Source organism: Parus major, chromosome 28 (genome assembly GCF_001522545.3).
Source record: "Parus major isolate Abel chromosome 28, Parus_major1.1, whole genome shotgun sequence".
NCBI lineage: Eukaryota > Metazoa > Chordata > Aves > Passeriformes > Paridae > Parus > Parus major.
This window is the reverse complement of record NC_031797.1, coordinates 2,744,223-2,757,954: the sequence shown is the minus strand read 5'-3', so window position 1 is coordinate 2,757,954 and position 13,732 is coordinate 2,744,223. Positions and strand designations below refer to the sequence as shown.

Genomic DNA, 13,732 nt, shown 5'->3' with positions numbered 1-13,732 from the left:
CACCAGGAAAAAGGCTTTCACATGCTGAGGAGATTTATTGTTTTTATGTGTTCCCACGACACTGGAGCTACAGAAGAGGGGAGAGAGGAGGCAGCAGTTTCAGAGGTAGGGACAGCAGTAGTGAAGCAGGAGCTGGAAGTGTCCTCCTTGGAGCTTGGACAGCCAGATGTGTGGTGTCACAAATGACACACAGGGAGGAGGCTGCTCTTTGGATCCCTCTGATCTCATTGTGCAGCCTTCCCCTGAGGGTTACAGACATCTCCCCAGCTCCTGGAACCTCTCTGGGCCGTCCTGCTGCTCCCTCTCCGCAGCTGGAGCCACGGAGGGCTCAGTCAGGGCAGCAGGGAAGGGCAGCAGGCACTCCCCATGTGCACAGGGGACAAACACAGCCAGGGCACAACCTCAGTGCCAGCCCCACCACGGACACAGCTCGGCTTGGCCACAGAGAAGTCCTTGCCCCATTCACGAGGAGCAGTGGGAGATGTTTTCCAGGGAGAAAGGGAAAGGAAGCTGGTGAGGACGGGGCTCTGCAGGGGGAGCAGGGTCACGCTGACTTCATGACGCTGTTGACCCAGGGGAGGAAAGGAGCGATGTGTGTGTAGAAGCCAGGCCAGTTGTTGTGTCTGTAGGAGAAGATGCCGTAGGCTTTGTTGTTGCAGACCAGCGGATCCCCAGCATCACCCTGTGGGAAGGAACAGAGAGATCAGTGCTGGGTTATGAGAAGGAGAGCCTTTGCAAAGAACAGGGAGGCTGCAAACACCAGCACAGAGCTCCCCCAGCAGAGGCCTGGACTCACAGTGGATGGGGATAACTCTGCCTCCACAAGGGAGAGTTATCCCTTTGGTGGCAGCTTTGTCAGGGACACAGCTGGGGGAACACTGAAGCTTCATTTCTGCCCTTCTGTTGGCTTCAGATACGAAGCACACTCAGACCAACAATGAGATTCAGGGTGAACCCCTCTGGCCAAGCCATTGTCCCCCTGCTGACTCCCAGGTCCTGTGCCATGACAAGGTTCCTCTTCTCCCTGGCTAAAACCTCCCCCTCATCCTCCTCCTCCTCCCTGACCAGAGACTGACCTTTTCAGGTACCCCAGAGGATCTGCTGCGGCCACAAATCAAGTTGTCAGCGAGTCCTGGGTAGTGGCTGAGGCAGTCCCTTTGTCTGATGACGGTGACAGTGGCCTCACGCAGGGTGACATCAGCTGTCCTGTGTCCCCAGCCAGCCACGCTGCACTCGCTCCCACCACGAACTTTGGATTTCTCAAAGGAAATGGGCCTGACGTGGCTGTTGCTGGTGGCATTGCCATTCAGCTGGGCAAGGGGACAGGAAACACAGAGATGAGTGTTTGGCCTGGAATCCACCGTCCCCTTCTACTCCAGCTCAGCTCTGCAATCAGGGCCAGGTTACCTTCAGCAAAAGGATGTCATTTCCCTTCTTAGGGCTTGTAAAACCCGGGTGGCAGTGGTACTCCTTGACCTCGAAGGTTTGCCAGCTGTCCTCTCTCCTCTGGAGCGTGTGGGCTCCCAGGATGACCGTCAGAGGTTTGTGGCTGGTGAAATCAAGCACAGTGGGTGTCACCAGCTTGTCCCTGTCTTGCCTGGGAGCACTGAGGTTCATCTCCCAGGAGAGTCCAATGACACAGAGGGAGTGTACATACATTCCCTACACACACAATATATTATACATGCACTTTTTAAAGAAGAATGGTGGGAGCAAGGGGCTCTGCCAGGGAATCTGCCCAGCCAAGAGGCAGAGCAAGCTCCCACCTGACAGAGCAGAGCTCTGCAAGGGCTCCTTTATCTCCAGACCTGAAGCTGGGCACATTTGCTCCAATGCTGCTGCTCTCTTTTTCTGGGCTTCACAGGCCCATGGAAGTCCAGGGGTTTTTAAATCAGGATAGTTCTCTGTCCTCTACATCACCCACAGAAAGTGCTGCCTCAGGAAGGTTGGAAAGGACCTTGGGGATGTGCAGGAGTCCTTCCCAAGCTCCCAGGTGAGGCTCAGGCCTCCAGGCTCCTCAGTTCTCTCTTTTTCTGCCCAGGAGTGGGGACTGGCCCTGAGCCTGTCACTGGCACCAGGGCAGAGCTGTCAGCCCTGAGGTGTGTGGAAGCTACACCCAGAGCTGTGCACATCTGGAAAAGTCCTCCTGCCCTTCCATACCCCAGCTGGACTGGTGGAAAAGGGCTGGGCAAGCAGCTGTCTCATAGCAAATATTTCTGCCAACAAACAAGTTGGTGGCAGAAAGGACAAAGCCTGACAGCAGGTCAGTGCCAGCAAGGGAAGAAGCCACTCTGACCTCCCATTGTTGACATCTGGGAAAACTAAAAGTCACAGAGTGGGAGAAAAAGTCAGGGTAAATATCTGAGGGCGGGCTGGGGAGAGAGATGGGGCTCAGAGCTGTCCCCAAACCGTGCCCTGCCCTGTGCTGCCCACCAGGGAAAGAGCCTGGCCATGGCTGATGTGACCCCAGCAGTGAGACCCCCATTCAGGAGATGCTCCCCAGGCTGTGGTGGAGCAGACAGCTCACTGCAGGGGCTGTGTGGACACAGCAGGACTTACACGAGGCACTGAGCCGCCGTCATCACCCAGCCGGGGGCCACGAGGAAGCCCCCACAGAAGTTCTTGTCCTTCCCCTGCAGGTAGGCCATGTAGGGGGTGGGGTGTGCCCTGGAGGCTGCCTTGGCTTCTCCTCCTCTCTCCTTCCACTTCCAGGGATAATCTGCAATGGATGGGGCTGGGGATGAGGGGTTTGGGGGCCACAGGGCTGAGATTCATCCTTCCCCAACCCTCTCCTCACCTCCAGCCCACTCTACTTACTGGTGCTGGCTGGGGGACACATCACCAGCAGGAGGGACAGCAGGAGAGTCTGCAGGTGCTCCATCACAGCCTTCTGGCCTTCAGCGGATCCCTTAGAGGTGGGGCTGCGTCTGGGGTCTCGTCCTGCTCCCAGCAAGGTTTTATAGCCTGAGACCAGACTCCAGGAAACCACAGAAGTCAGACTCATCTGCAGAATCTCTCCACGAGTTGCATGTCTCAGCAATGCGAGAGGGGAATTCAGTCTGGGCCTTGGGCATCAACCCACCTCCATCATGGGTCTGATCTGAGGGATCTGACGTCCTTCTGAACCCAGAGCCAATTTTAGAACTTGGTGGTTGTTCTGGAAGCTGTGGGCAACGCACCCAACCTCATCTCTTTGACTTCCAGTGAGGTCTTCCCTTACAGCTTCTATTCTTCAAGCTTCTTGAGCACTTGCAAACCCTCTTGATTTTTATAATGAGTCTTACATGAACAAGACTTCTTTCACCTGATGCACCAGTTCCAAAGACCATGCAGTGGCAGATGAGGTCTCTCAGTAGCTGCAGTCTGGGCTAATGTAGCAAAATTGTCATAAATGTGTTTATAACATGACACTGATGATACTGGGAAGAAATCCTTCCCTGGGAGGGTGGGCAGGCCCTGGCACAGGGTGCCCAGAGCAGCTGGGGCTGCCCCTGGATCCCTGGCAGTGCCCAAGGCCAGGCTGGACGGGGCTTGGAGCAGCCTGGGATGGTGGAAGGTGTCCCTGCCATGGCAGGGGTGGGATGAGATGATCCCTAAGGGCCCTTCCAGTCCAAACCATTCTTGGATTTTACGGTGTGAGCGGACTTTGAACTGTCACAGTTCAGCTGTGACGAAATGGGGCCGATGCTTCCTTGCTGCCCTCACTGCCAGTAAATCTGCTTTCCCCCTTCCTCCAGTGCCACTGGGTAAACCCCAACTTTAAGCTACAAGTTGCCATTCTCGTGCAAAGCCTGCAGCAGCTGGAGCTTCAAGGAAAACCCTGACGTGATAAAGATTCATAATACACAGATAAGCAGCTGCAGCCTGTTCACTTGCAGATTTCTGAGCTGATAGCAGCTGTGAGCAGAAGCCCAAACATGGACCCTTCTCAGTTTCCCCAGGGCAGCCTGGGTGCTGAAGGCAGAGGTGACGCAGTTTCCCTTCATCCCAGGCAAGAAGGTGGAGGATTTGTGAGCAGAAATCCAGTCTGGACTGTGGAAACCTCCTCCCTCTGATGGGGGTGACCAGTGGGAGACTGGGAAAGACCATGAAAGCAGGGCAAGCACCCCCTTCCCCTGGACTGCAGACAGTTTTCGTATGTTTGAAATTCCCCACTGGTTTTTCCCACCACAAACCGAGTCAGTCTCCCCCTGACATCACGGACACCCTTCACCCCCTGCCAGGGAGCTCTGCACTCACCCAGTTACCACAGCATCATCTGTGTCCCCCGTCATCTCCCCCAGGGAAGTCTTGGCTCTCTCTGTACACAAGAGATGCCACCAGGAAGGAGCTGGAATGAAGGAGATGAGGGCTCAGAGAGCAGCCTGCTGCAGGCCATGGAAGGAAGTTCAGACTCCATTGCAGGAGCTGTCTGAAAACAGCCCTCGAGCATCCTTGGTGGGGAGGATTTGTCTTTGGGCATCATCAGCTGAGGGGAGAGGTTTGGGCTGGCACTAGGACAGCCTCTGACCAGGGAGATGAGGATGTGCCAAGCAGCTCCACAGCAGCCAGCCAGGACTGGTCCTCACCTTCTCCAGGGACCCCACTGGGCCCCCGCAGTTACCACGGGAGGAAAGGAGGAAGTGGCTTTGGGGTCAGGCACTTTTGTGAACCCAGGTCCTTCATCAACCCTTTAGTTCAAGCCTTTCTAGCCAGGACATGGTGCAGAAACAGGGATGGACCGTGGCTGCTGGCAAGAGGCAAAGCCTGGGAGCAGTGTGACAGCTGGGGCTTGGGGTGTGCCTCCTCTCCGGGATCCTAAAGCCCTGAACCCGGTGTCTTAACCTCCACCTGCCTACACCCAAGGGCACAGTCCACAAGAAGTCCAGCTCTCTCCACCCAGGGAAGCCTCTTGCAGCTCAGACAGCTGGAAGATAAGCCAGGTGTGCCCTGTGACCGCGCTGTCCGGGCTGCACTGTGCCCTGGCTGTGACACTTCCGAGGGAACAGCCTCTGCTCTGCAGAGAACCACGAGTCCTGCTCGCTGCTGGTGCCCCCAGCTTGCTGCCTGTGCTCCCAGGAGGGTGACAGCCATGCTGAAGTTGGTGAAGGGAGTGTGTGCCCATCATTTTTCCCAGAACATTTCTACCTGGGCAGTTTTTCTCCTCTCAGCACACTCTCCACCCCAGGAAGGTCAAGCATTCCTCTTGTTTCTGAGCCTGCCAGTGACTCAGGATGCAGAGCTGGGATTGCTGCTGTCCCAGCAGCCAGACCCCCCCTCCTGCTCTCTGTGGCAAGGCCACGAGGAAGAAAACACACACTAGGAGATGCAGCTTTGAGTTTACTGTGGGTGCTTCAAGTGCAGCAAGGTTCAAGCAGGAACAGGGTTATCTCTGAAGGAAGTGGGGTCTGTTGTGGCACAGCCTCTTTTTGTGCCATCTGGGGCTGTCCCTGCTTCTGCCAGGGTGATTTAACACAGCCCTGGGACGGGCAGGGAATGGCACAGGCAGCAGCCTCAGAACAGAATGAAGGGGGCTCTCAAGTGCACTGATCAAATCATTTGGGTTCCCAAGGAGAGAAGAGGGAGTTGAGCCTTCAGCAGGGGGAGGAGGGGAGCTATTGCAGTCTCCAGAGCCACACCAGAGCTGGAGAAAGTGCTGCCACTGCCGCTACTTCTTCATGACTTTTTTGATCCAGGGCAGGTAGTTGGAGATGCGGGTGTAGACCCCGGGTGGGGAGTCATAGCCAAAGGAAACAACACCTTGTGCCACTTTATTACACACCAGGGGCCCACCAGAATCTCCCTGGGGAGAGAGGAGATTGATTTTAGATGCCTTTTCCCTGTGGTAAAGGGTTTCTCCCAGGTCCCTCCCTGCCCTGTTCCTGCCCCATATCCCACCCGGCTGAAGGGGCTGCTGAGCTGGGGCTGTGCCCCTGGCGCTGTGCAGGGACTGTGGCTGCTGCCAGCACATCCAGAGAGCCAATCCTCATGGGAAGTGTGACCAAGTGCTTGTCACCTGCCCCAGGAGCTGGCTGTGCCAGCAGCAGCTGCTGCTCCCCGTGTGCCCTCCCCATACCTGGCTGGAATCCTTCAGCTGGTGGAAGCTGCCTGCACAGACCATGCCAGAGTCCAGGTGTGGGTAGAAGAGGACGCATTTCCTGCGGCTGTAGATGGAGACTTTGGTCTCAAAGAGCTTGTTGGTGGCCCTGTCCTCATCGATCAGACCCCAGCCGGCGATCAAGCACTTGGTGCCCGTGGGGAGGTCACTGCCGCTCTTGGGCAGCGGGATGGTCTGGACGTAGTCATTGAGAGTGGCCTTGGATGTTAGCTGGGGGAAAGCAGGGGGTTGAGAGAGGGCTGTGAGCAGGAGACTTTCTTTGCAGAGACAGGGAGGGTCTGGCAGGCTCTGCAAGCTCCGGGGAGCTGCTGTGAAAGCCACACGAGGCTCCAAACCCTGCCCGTGGCTCCTTCCCAGCTCCCTGCCAGCCTCCAGCACCTTGGGCAGAAGCAGCTTTGAAGAAAGAGCAAACAGCCCAGTCCCTGGCAGCCCCACAGCCCCTCTGCCCCCTCAGAACCCCTTGCCTGGAGCAGCATGATGTCGTTGTACATCGTGCTGGGGTCGTATTCGGGGTGCTCGTGGTACTTGAGGACTCCCCGGACCTGCTGGCTTTTTTCTGGTTCACGGATGTCGTGAGCCCCCAGGATGACTGTGATATTCCTGGCCATGGCAGTGGAGGGGAGAAAGGGGAAATCAGGCTGGCTGTCACCCACCTCCCTCATTTTTGCAGAGAGGTGGAGAGACCTGCCCAGCACAGCAGGAACCTGTTCCAAAATTGCTCTGGGGAAGGAGCTCCCAGGCTAGGGGAGAAAGAAGGGGATAAAGCCCCTGTACCAAGCACTCACCCCATGCAGTGTGCAGCTGACATCACCCAGTCAGGGGCCACCAGGAAGCCCCCACAGGCCCCCAGCCCCGCTATCTTCAGGTACGCCATGTACGGGTGGGAGTGGGGCCGCGCCTCGTGGCCCCCCACAATCTGATCCCGCAGAGCTCCTGCAAGACCCCCCAGCACAGGTGAGCCAGGGGCTGCTGAGAGCCCAAACGAGCTGTCCCCACTCCCAGCCAAGCCCTGACTCACTGGCACTGGCCCACGGGCAGCAGAGCAGGAGCAGCAGGGCCGGCAGCGGCATCGCTGGCACAGCTGGACGCTCCTCCCCAGATGTGTGGAGGTCTTGAGTTTCCCCGTGGGCAGGGGCTGGTTTTATAGATTGGAGGTGGCTGTGCCCAGCAGGCAGGAAACTGTGTGCAAGGGGCTGATTGTGCTGATCAGGGCATGGCTGGCCTGGCCCCAGTGCCCACGTGCCCGTGGCTGTGATTGAGGGGCGATAGCACAGCACGGACAGGCCAGGGCAGAGAGAGCCTGGTACACCACAGCCACAGCCTCAGGGGTGCTGGCAGCAAGAGAGAAGTGTCCTGTGGTGGTTTTGAGGTGTGATTTAACATTTCTACCACATTTTCCATTTAATGTTTTTGCCTTGAGGAAATGCAAGGTTAAAAAAAAAAAAAGCCGCTTAAAAAAATAAGAAACAACCAACAAAACTTTGCCATTTAAAGTCATGAATGTGGTCTAGAGGAGATAATCCTGAAAGTTGCTCTTTCATATTCTTGTTTTCCCTCAAAGGATGCACTGCAGAGCCTCTTTTCCTACAGAGATCCACCATCACCACAACCCAATTTAAATGAAAGGGCACCCAGGCACAACCACTGTGCCTGGGACAGTTTTTGAGCACAGTGAAAAGTCAGATCTGCAGGGTTTGGTGTCAGCCCAGGTCAGAGGGGCCTTGCTGGTTCTTCTTGGCTCCTCTGGGGCCAGGAGGATCCTGCCAGCTTGGGGAGACTGGGATGTGGGAAGTTCTGCTCTGCAGCAGAAGAGACTGAAGTGGGGAAGTGCAACCACCCAACTGCCAGGAGTGATCAGTCATTTTTAAACCAGCCCTGCTCCACCCTTCCTGGAGCAGAAAAACACCTGCAGGCAAGTGGATGCCTTGGGCTGTGCTGGGGCCACGAAGAGGGGACAGGATGGGTGGGTGGGGAGGGAGAGGTGAGGACAGAGATGGGGATGCCTGATGTCCATGAGCCAGCCTGACACAGAGCTGTCCACAGAGCTTCAGCCATGTTTTGTTGTTTTTTAATCATAATATCTGAAAATACAAGCTTTAATCAGGACTGTGCAGCAGCACAGCAGGAAAACCTCAACAGGAATCATCAGTATTTTATCTTGTGTTTGTAACTTGCTGTCTTTCCCCTGCAGCTGCTTGTGCCTCCCCCCAATCTGTGGCTGGAAACCCTCCTGGGAGCAGCAGCCCCAGGGCTGGAGGGACTGGGCAGGCCACAGGCCATGGACTCTGAGCTCCAGGCTGCTGCTCTCCTGTTCCTCTCTGGTGTTCCTTTGACTGCAGACAAGTTCCTCTCTCTGAGGCCAAGGTGTTTTGGCCTTCCTGTTGACCTCTGGAGGGTTCCAGGGCTTCTCTGCTGAGGTGCCTCATCTCATCATCCATCAGTACCTGCTTTAGCCACGGGTCTGGAGCAGGTCCACAGGGTTTCAGCTGCCCCCTGTGCCTGCCCTGGCCCTTCCAAGCCCATCAGAGCCATCAGGCAGTGTCAGGCAGACTCTGGCTTTGCTCTGAAGAGATGAGAAGGAGATGAGGGGGTGTCCCTCCCCTGCCCCACTTCACTTCAGAGAAAGGACATCTGAACTGAGATGGCAGCAAAGGAGAAGTGCCAAGATCCAGCTCAGCCTGTGGCAGTGCAGTGGGGACAGACAGAGCAGGAGCTCTCCCTCCTGTGGGGGCTCAGGCAAGAAGAGCCCCATTAGCCCCCAGCCATGAGCTGGGGACTCTGTACCTTGGATATGTTTGTGGAGGGGGAATTAGGAAGATGCTTCCATGTTTTGCTGGTCCAGAGAACCTGCACACCAAGGGTGAAGGGGCCAAGCTGTCCCAGCAGCTCATCTGCCTCGAGCTCTCCTGCCACCAAAAGGGTTTGCCTGCCCCCAGTCCCATCCTCTCCACAGATCTCTCTCCTGTCAGGAATCTCTGACTCCTCACACATTCTCTTTGAGAAGCTACTTAGACCCCCTGACAAGCCAAATTTCTCCATCCTCTGATGCATCCATTTCAGGAGCATTTCACCAGTTCTGTCCTGAACATTAGCTGGAGGCTCACCCTGAACAAGAGCAAAGCTCAGAGGGGTGATGTGTCAGGATCACCCTGAGCCTTTGGATTCCAGTGCTTTGTGGGCATCAGCCCAGAGCGTTTGGGAGTGAGCTCTTTGTGCTGAAGGTGCAGCCCTGCTCCCCTCTGAGCCCTCATGGCCCAGCCTTCCTGCTGATTTCCTCTCCTTCAATCTCAGGGTCATCTCCTGACCTTATCAGTGTGAGTTTCTTTCCACGAGAGACAAGGTCAAAACCCCGGCTGAAAGGGTGAAGGTGGAGGATGGAGCCCTCAGCTTTTGGTGAGAACCACTCTTGCCTGCCCATGGCTTCCTTTGCCTTTTCCACCTGTCTGTGCTGCCATCCTGGCTGGGATCAATCCACCCACCCAGGCCTGGATGGGCTCCCTGGACAGCTCCCTGGGGATGGAAGAACTCTCTTTGCTCTCAGCCTGGGGACACCTTCGTGATTTCCTGCCAGTCTGGAGTGAGAGCACAGCTACATCAGGGCACAGCTTCTGATCCCGAGCTAACTGGTGCTCTGCTTTTCTTTTATCTCTGCCACTTTGAAGCTGATTTGGGTGGGGTTCACCCTGCACAGAAATGTGGTTGATGTTGCAACTTCCCCTTTTTTTTCACTTTGCTAGGTAGAAGCCTCACTTATTTTGCACATTAAGCTGTCCCCACTACCTGCTCGGTGCTGGGCCTCAGACAAAGATCTGGAGAGCACTGCTGAACCTCCCTGGGGCAGCAAGAGCCTCCCACAAGCCATGGCAGGTGAGTCCTAAGGTGAATTCCCAGCCACAACTGGGAACAGCACGTTGCAAGGCTCTCCCGTCGAGTTCTGCAGAGGTAAGGAATTAGGACAATGATGGAAATTAACATTGCAGCCATGCTCTCGTTCCTCGGTTCTGCTCTCAGCATCTTCTGCCTCCTGCAAAGGTGAGAAGCAGCAGCTTTTTGCCTCCTTCCCTGCCTGTGTGGAGACAGAGAGTGGGAAGGTCCTGAGCCATCTCTAGAGGATGCTTGGTGAGTTGAAGGTGTAGGTGCAGTGTCAGGGCACGTGCTCAGCTCAGACCAGCTGAGCTCTCCTCTGAAGGGGAAGGGGCTGAGCTCACCTCAGCCACACAGGTGCCACACAGTGCAGGATGGGGATGGATGTGTCTGGATGTGTCCTGAGAGAGTGGCAGGAGCTGGGCCTGTGGAGGAGCCCTGAGGAGTGACAGCGTGGACCTTCCTCCTGAAGAAGGAAGAGTGTCAGGAAAATTAACCCACAAACACCAGAGGTTTATGTCCAAAAAGGAGACAAAGAAATCCCTTTACTTTATTCAGATAAAGGGAGAGGCCATGGGGCATCCCCCTGGGGTGTCTCAAATTTTTGGAGGATGCAGTCTCCTTTTTATCCCAATTTCCCAGCTCTTTCCCCATTGGCTGAGGTACTTGAGAGGTACAGACTTCCCAGAGTGCCTGATACCTAAGATTCCCCTCTAATGTATAACCCTCCCTCTTAATTTTTAATTCTTATGGAATTTATGGTTCTTCCCCATTGTTTCTTTCATCTTTCAATATCCAATTTCATTTATCAGCAAACCTAGTTTGTTTGTAAAGGCAAATATATATATATATATTTTTTTTTTCTATTCATCAATCAGTGGAATCCTTCCCATTGCTTCTTTTATCTCTCAGTGCTGGTTTTGTTTACCAGCAGACCCACAGCCTGTCTGTAAAGACAAATCCATCACTGCTCTCAATAGGGATCTGAGCATGGGTGGTGCCCAGGGCAGCTGGGGAAGAGGCAGTGGCTCTCTGCCAGGCTCAGGGGTGCACCCAGTGTGTCTGAAGCTGTCTGGGTGCTCTTAGCAGCTCTTGGATCTGTTCAGTCCCGCAGACTCCACCCATCAAGGTGTTGCCCCGTTTGACACAGCCTGCTCCCAAACCCAAAGAGGGCCCTGGCACTTCATTTGTGTCACACCTTCACAACCACAGCAAAGCCGAGAATAACCAGACCCTTACCAAGAAATGACAGCTGTTAGGAGAGATGTCAATACTCTCAGTCACAACAGGAAACTTTATTAAACAACAGGAAGCCCATGCTCATGGGTGGACTTACAAAACACCTCACCCTCCTCTCCCCTTGCTCTTTCAGTGCCGCAGGGCTGGCAGACAGGGCTCTGACTCTCACCTCCACGCTGAGCAGGGCTGCTGGGCTCAGGCTCACAGCTGCTCCAGCCCTCAAACCGAGGATCTGCTCTGCCCCAAGCCCTACCTGACCCCCTCCTCCATCGAGCATCCCTTGGCTGCTGTCCCAGGCTCAGAAGATGGATGCTCCAGTGCTGAGCTGGCTGGTGAATCGCTCCCTCCTCCTTCCCCTGGGCTCTGCTCAACATCCCGAGCTCAGACTCGACCTGCTGGGCACAAAAGCCTCCTGCCTGCAGCTGGCTGCCACGAGGAACGTGAACATCATCCTGCAGCACTACAACTTCTCAGGCAAGCTCACCAACAGGCAGTCTGGGGACGAGGGCATGGGGCTCGTCCGCACCGCCTTCGCCATCATCAGCTGCGCCATCATCCTGGAGAACCTGCTGGTGCTGCTGGCCGTGCTGCGCTGCCTGCGCGCCCGGCGCTGGGTCTACTCCTGCATCGCCAGCATCACCGTCAGCGACCTGCTGGCAGGGATCGCCTACCTCTGCAACCTCTGCCTCTCGGGCAGCAAGACCTTCCAGCTGTCCCCTCCGCTCTGGTTCCTGCGGGAGGGCATCCTCTTCATCGCCCTGGCTGCCTCCACCTTCAGCCTGCTGGTGACGGCCATCGAGCGCTACGGCGCCATGGTGAGGCCGATCGCTGAGAACGAGGCCAGCAAGACCCTGCGCCTGCGGGGCCTCATCGTGTCCTGCTGGCTGCTGGCCCTCGTCATCGGGCTGCTCCCGCTGCTGGGCTGGAACTGCCTCTGTGATTTCCAGGCCTGCTCCGTGCTCCTGCCTCTCTACTCCAAGAACTACATCCTCTTCTCCGTAGTCATGTTCAGCATCATCCTCCTGGGCATCATCGGCCTCTACATCTCCATCTTCCATCTGGTGCAGGCCAGTTCCAGGCAAAGCAGCTCCCGGCACGGCCGCAAGCGCTCCCTGCGCCTGCTGAAGACGGTGCTGATGATCCTGGGGGCCTTCATCCTCTGCTGGAGTCCCCTCTTTGTGCTGCTGCTCTCTGATGTCTTTTGTGACACCGGGGCCTGCAGCCACCTGCACGGCCTGGACTGGACCCTGGCTCTGGCCCTGCTGAACTCGGGAGTCAATCCCATCATTTATTCCCTGCGGAGCGTGGAGGTTCGCCGTGCCGTGGGGAGCCTGCTGTGCTGCTGCTGTGTCAGGGCTGGGCTCTGTGAGCCTGGCAGCTGCCTGGTCATCTCAGACATCAATTCTGGCTCCTCCACCGAGAGTTCCCTGCGCTACCGGGACAGCTTCCGCAGCTCCGTGGCCTGGAACGCTCGGCCCAGGGCGCCTCTCTCCAGCAACTCCAGCATGATGAGCAATCTCCCCAGCCTGTGAGGGGCCACGGGGAGAGCAAGAGATGCCAGACAGCCCCCAGGGCCTCATGGTGCTGGTCCTGGCCTGGCAGGACTGTAGCAGTGCAGGCTGACCAGCTGTGAGCTGGGGCCAGGCTTTCCAGTCCCATCAGACTGGGACGGTGCCTCAGTGTGGCTGCAGCACAGGGATAGGAATTGCCTCTAGGCTGGGGGTGAAAGATACAGGCACATTTTGGGATTGATGCTCTGCTGGGATAGCTGCAGTGCTCAGGTTCTGTGTGTGTGCTTTGGGTGTGCAGAGGTGCTGTACCTGCCGCCCTGAGGGTGTTTTACTCCAGGGCACAGTGGCAAATAAGGTGGATTTCCCCAACCAGGTGGCCCTCCCAAGCCTTTGGAATCCTTTTGGAGCTTCTGTGATGGGTACAACTGCTGAGAAGGAATCCAAGCTTGATGTCTTGCTCAGCCTGAGGATGGCAGAGGGCTGCAGCCACAACCAGACCCTTCCCAGGGTGCAGAGGTTGGGCAAATTTGCCAGGGCAAATGCTATGACAGCAGTGCTCGGAGCTGTAGTGACAGGGCTGGCACTAGCACGGGCAGAAGGAGGTGTCCAGAGACACTGGGGAGCCTGGTGTCATCCTGGGCCTGGAGACACAGCCAGCTTGTGCCTCAGATCCCTGCTCTTCTGTTCCCTCATGTAGGGAATAATCAGAGCAGCACCCAAATGCCTCCTCTCACCGTGCCAGAGGCCACCAAAGCACTGGGGACTCATATAAAACCTGCTGGCCCAGCCCCTCTATGGGAGCTGAGTGTGCAGCCCATTTGTTTTGCAATAAATCAAAGTGATCAGAAAGCCTTGGGTTGATTTCCTTCGATTTTTTTCCTCTGGAGGCCAGGTAGTACCTGGGAGATGTTTTTGTATTCTGGGGACAGCTGGAGCTGCCCTCCTGTTCTTGGGGCAGAGGGATCACCCTGCTGAGGGGGCAGCAGGAGCCTCCCATCTGGTCTTGTTCATCCCATCCCAT

At 56.2% G+C, this 13,732-nt stretch overlaps 3 protein-coding genes across 5 annotated transcripts; 1 reads left to right on the top strand and 2 right to left on the bottom strand.

Moving 5' to 3' along the window:
- Nucleotides 1-24: 24 nt before the first annotated feature.
- LOC107215422 (granzyme E-like) lies at nucleotides 25-5,208 on the bottom strand. Of its 3 annotated transcripts, XM_033520194.1 has the most exons (6): nucleotides 4,240-5,208; nucleotides 2,818-3,368; nucleotides 2,560-2,734; nucleotides 1,408-1,549; nucleotides 1,077-1,310; nucleotides 25-682 (listed from the first exon to the last, which is right to left on the bottom strand). In XM_033520194.1, exons 2-6 carry the CDS (start codon nucleotides 3,002-3,004, stop codon nucleotides 545-547), a joined length of 876 nt encoding a protein of 291 aa, XP_033376085.1. In that variant the 5' UTR covers nucleotides 3,005-3,368; nucleotides 4,240-5,208; the 3' UTR covers nucleotides 25-544. The 3 variants fall into 3 exon arrangements, with proteins under 3 accessions (XP_033376085.1, XP_033376084.1, XP_015507051.1); XM_033520193.1 differs by lacking the exon at nucleotides 4,240-5,208 and having other exon boundaries at nucleotides 2,818-3,479; XM_015651565.3 differs by lacking the exon at nucleotides 4,240-5,208 and having other exon boundaries at nucleotides 2,560-2,719; nucleotides 2,818-3,478.
- Nucleotides 5,209-5,306: 98 nt separating this feature from the next.
- Nucleotides 5,307-7,315, bottom strand: LOC107215418 (mast cell protease 1A-like). The gene is made up of 5 exons (XM_015651560.3): nucleotides 7,116-7,315; nucleotides 6,883-7,030; nucleotides 6,562-6,697; nucleotides 6,056-6,307; nucleotides 5,307-5,782 (listed from the first exon to the last, which is right to left on the bottom strand). The coding sequence occupies exons 1-5, from the start codon at nucleotides 7,165-7,167 to the stop codon at nucleotides 5,648-5,650; spliced, it is 723 nt and encodes a 240-aa protein (XP_015507046.1). The 5' UTR covers nucleotides 7,168-7,315; the 3' UTR covers nucleotides 5,307-5,647.
- A 2,526-nt stretch (nucleotides 7,316-9,841) lies between these two features.
- On the top strand, nucleotides 9,842-13,568 carry S1PR4 (sphingosine-1-phosphate receptor 4). Its single transcript, XM_033520199.1, has 2 exons — nucleotides 9,842-9,964; nucleotides 11,334-13,568. The coding sequence occupies exon 2, from the start codon at nucleotides 11,506-11,508 to the stop codon at nucleotides 12,730-12,732; it is 1,227 nt and encodes a 408-aa protein (XP_033376090.1). The 5' UTR covers nucleotides 9,842-9,964; nucleotides 11,334-11,505; the 3' UTR covers nucleotides 12,733-13,568.
- The last annotated feature ends 164 nt before the right edge of the window (nucleotides 13,569-13,732 follow it).

Bases quoted from the DNA above. Each gene is read 5' to 3' on its own strand.
- LOC107215422 (XM_033520194.1), bottom strand. From the start codon at position 3,004: ATGAGTCTGACTTCTGTGGTTTCCTGGAGTCTGGTCTCAGGCTATAAA. The intron at 2,735-2,817 runs GTAAGTAGAGTG...CCTCATCCCCAG, and splicing joins GTGTCCCCCAGCCAGCACCA to CCCCATCCATTGCAGATTAT. The intron at 1,311-1,407 runs GTAACCTGGCCC...CCCCTTGCCCAG, and splicing joins ATGACATCCTTTTGCTGAAG to CTGAATGGCAATGCCACCAG.
- LOC107215418 (XM_015651560.3), bottom strand. From the start codon at position 7,167: ATGCCGCTGCCGGCCCTGCTGCTCCTGCTCTGCTGCCCGTGGGCCAGT. The intron at 6,698-6,882 runs GTGAGTGCTTGG...TGCCATGGCCAG, and splicing joins TCAGCTGCACACTGCATGGG to GAATATCACAGTCATCCTGG. The intron at 6,308-6,561 runs GCAAGGGGTTCT...GCTTTCCCCCAG, and splicing joins ACGACATCATGCTGCTCCAG to CTAACATCCAAGGCCACTCT.
- S1PR4 (XM_033520199.1), top strand. From the start codon at position 11,506: ATGGATGCTCCAGTGCTGAGCTGGCTGGTGAATCGCTCCCTCCTCCTT.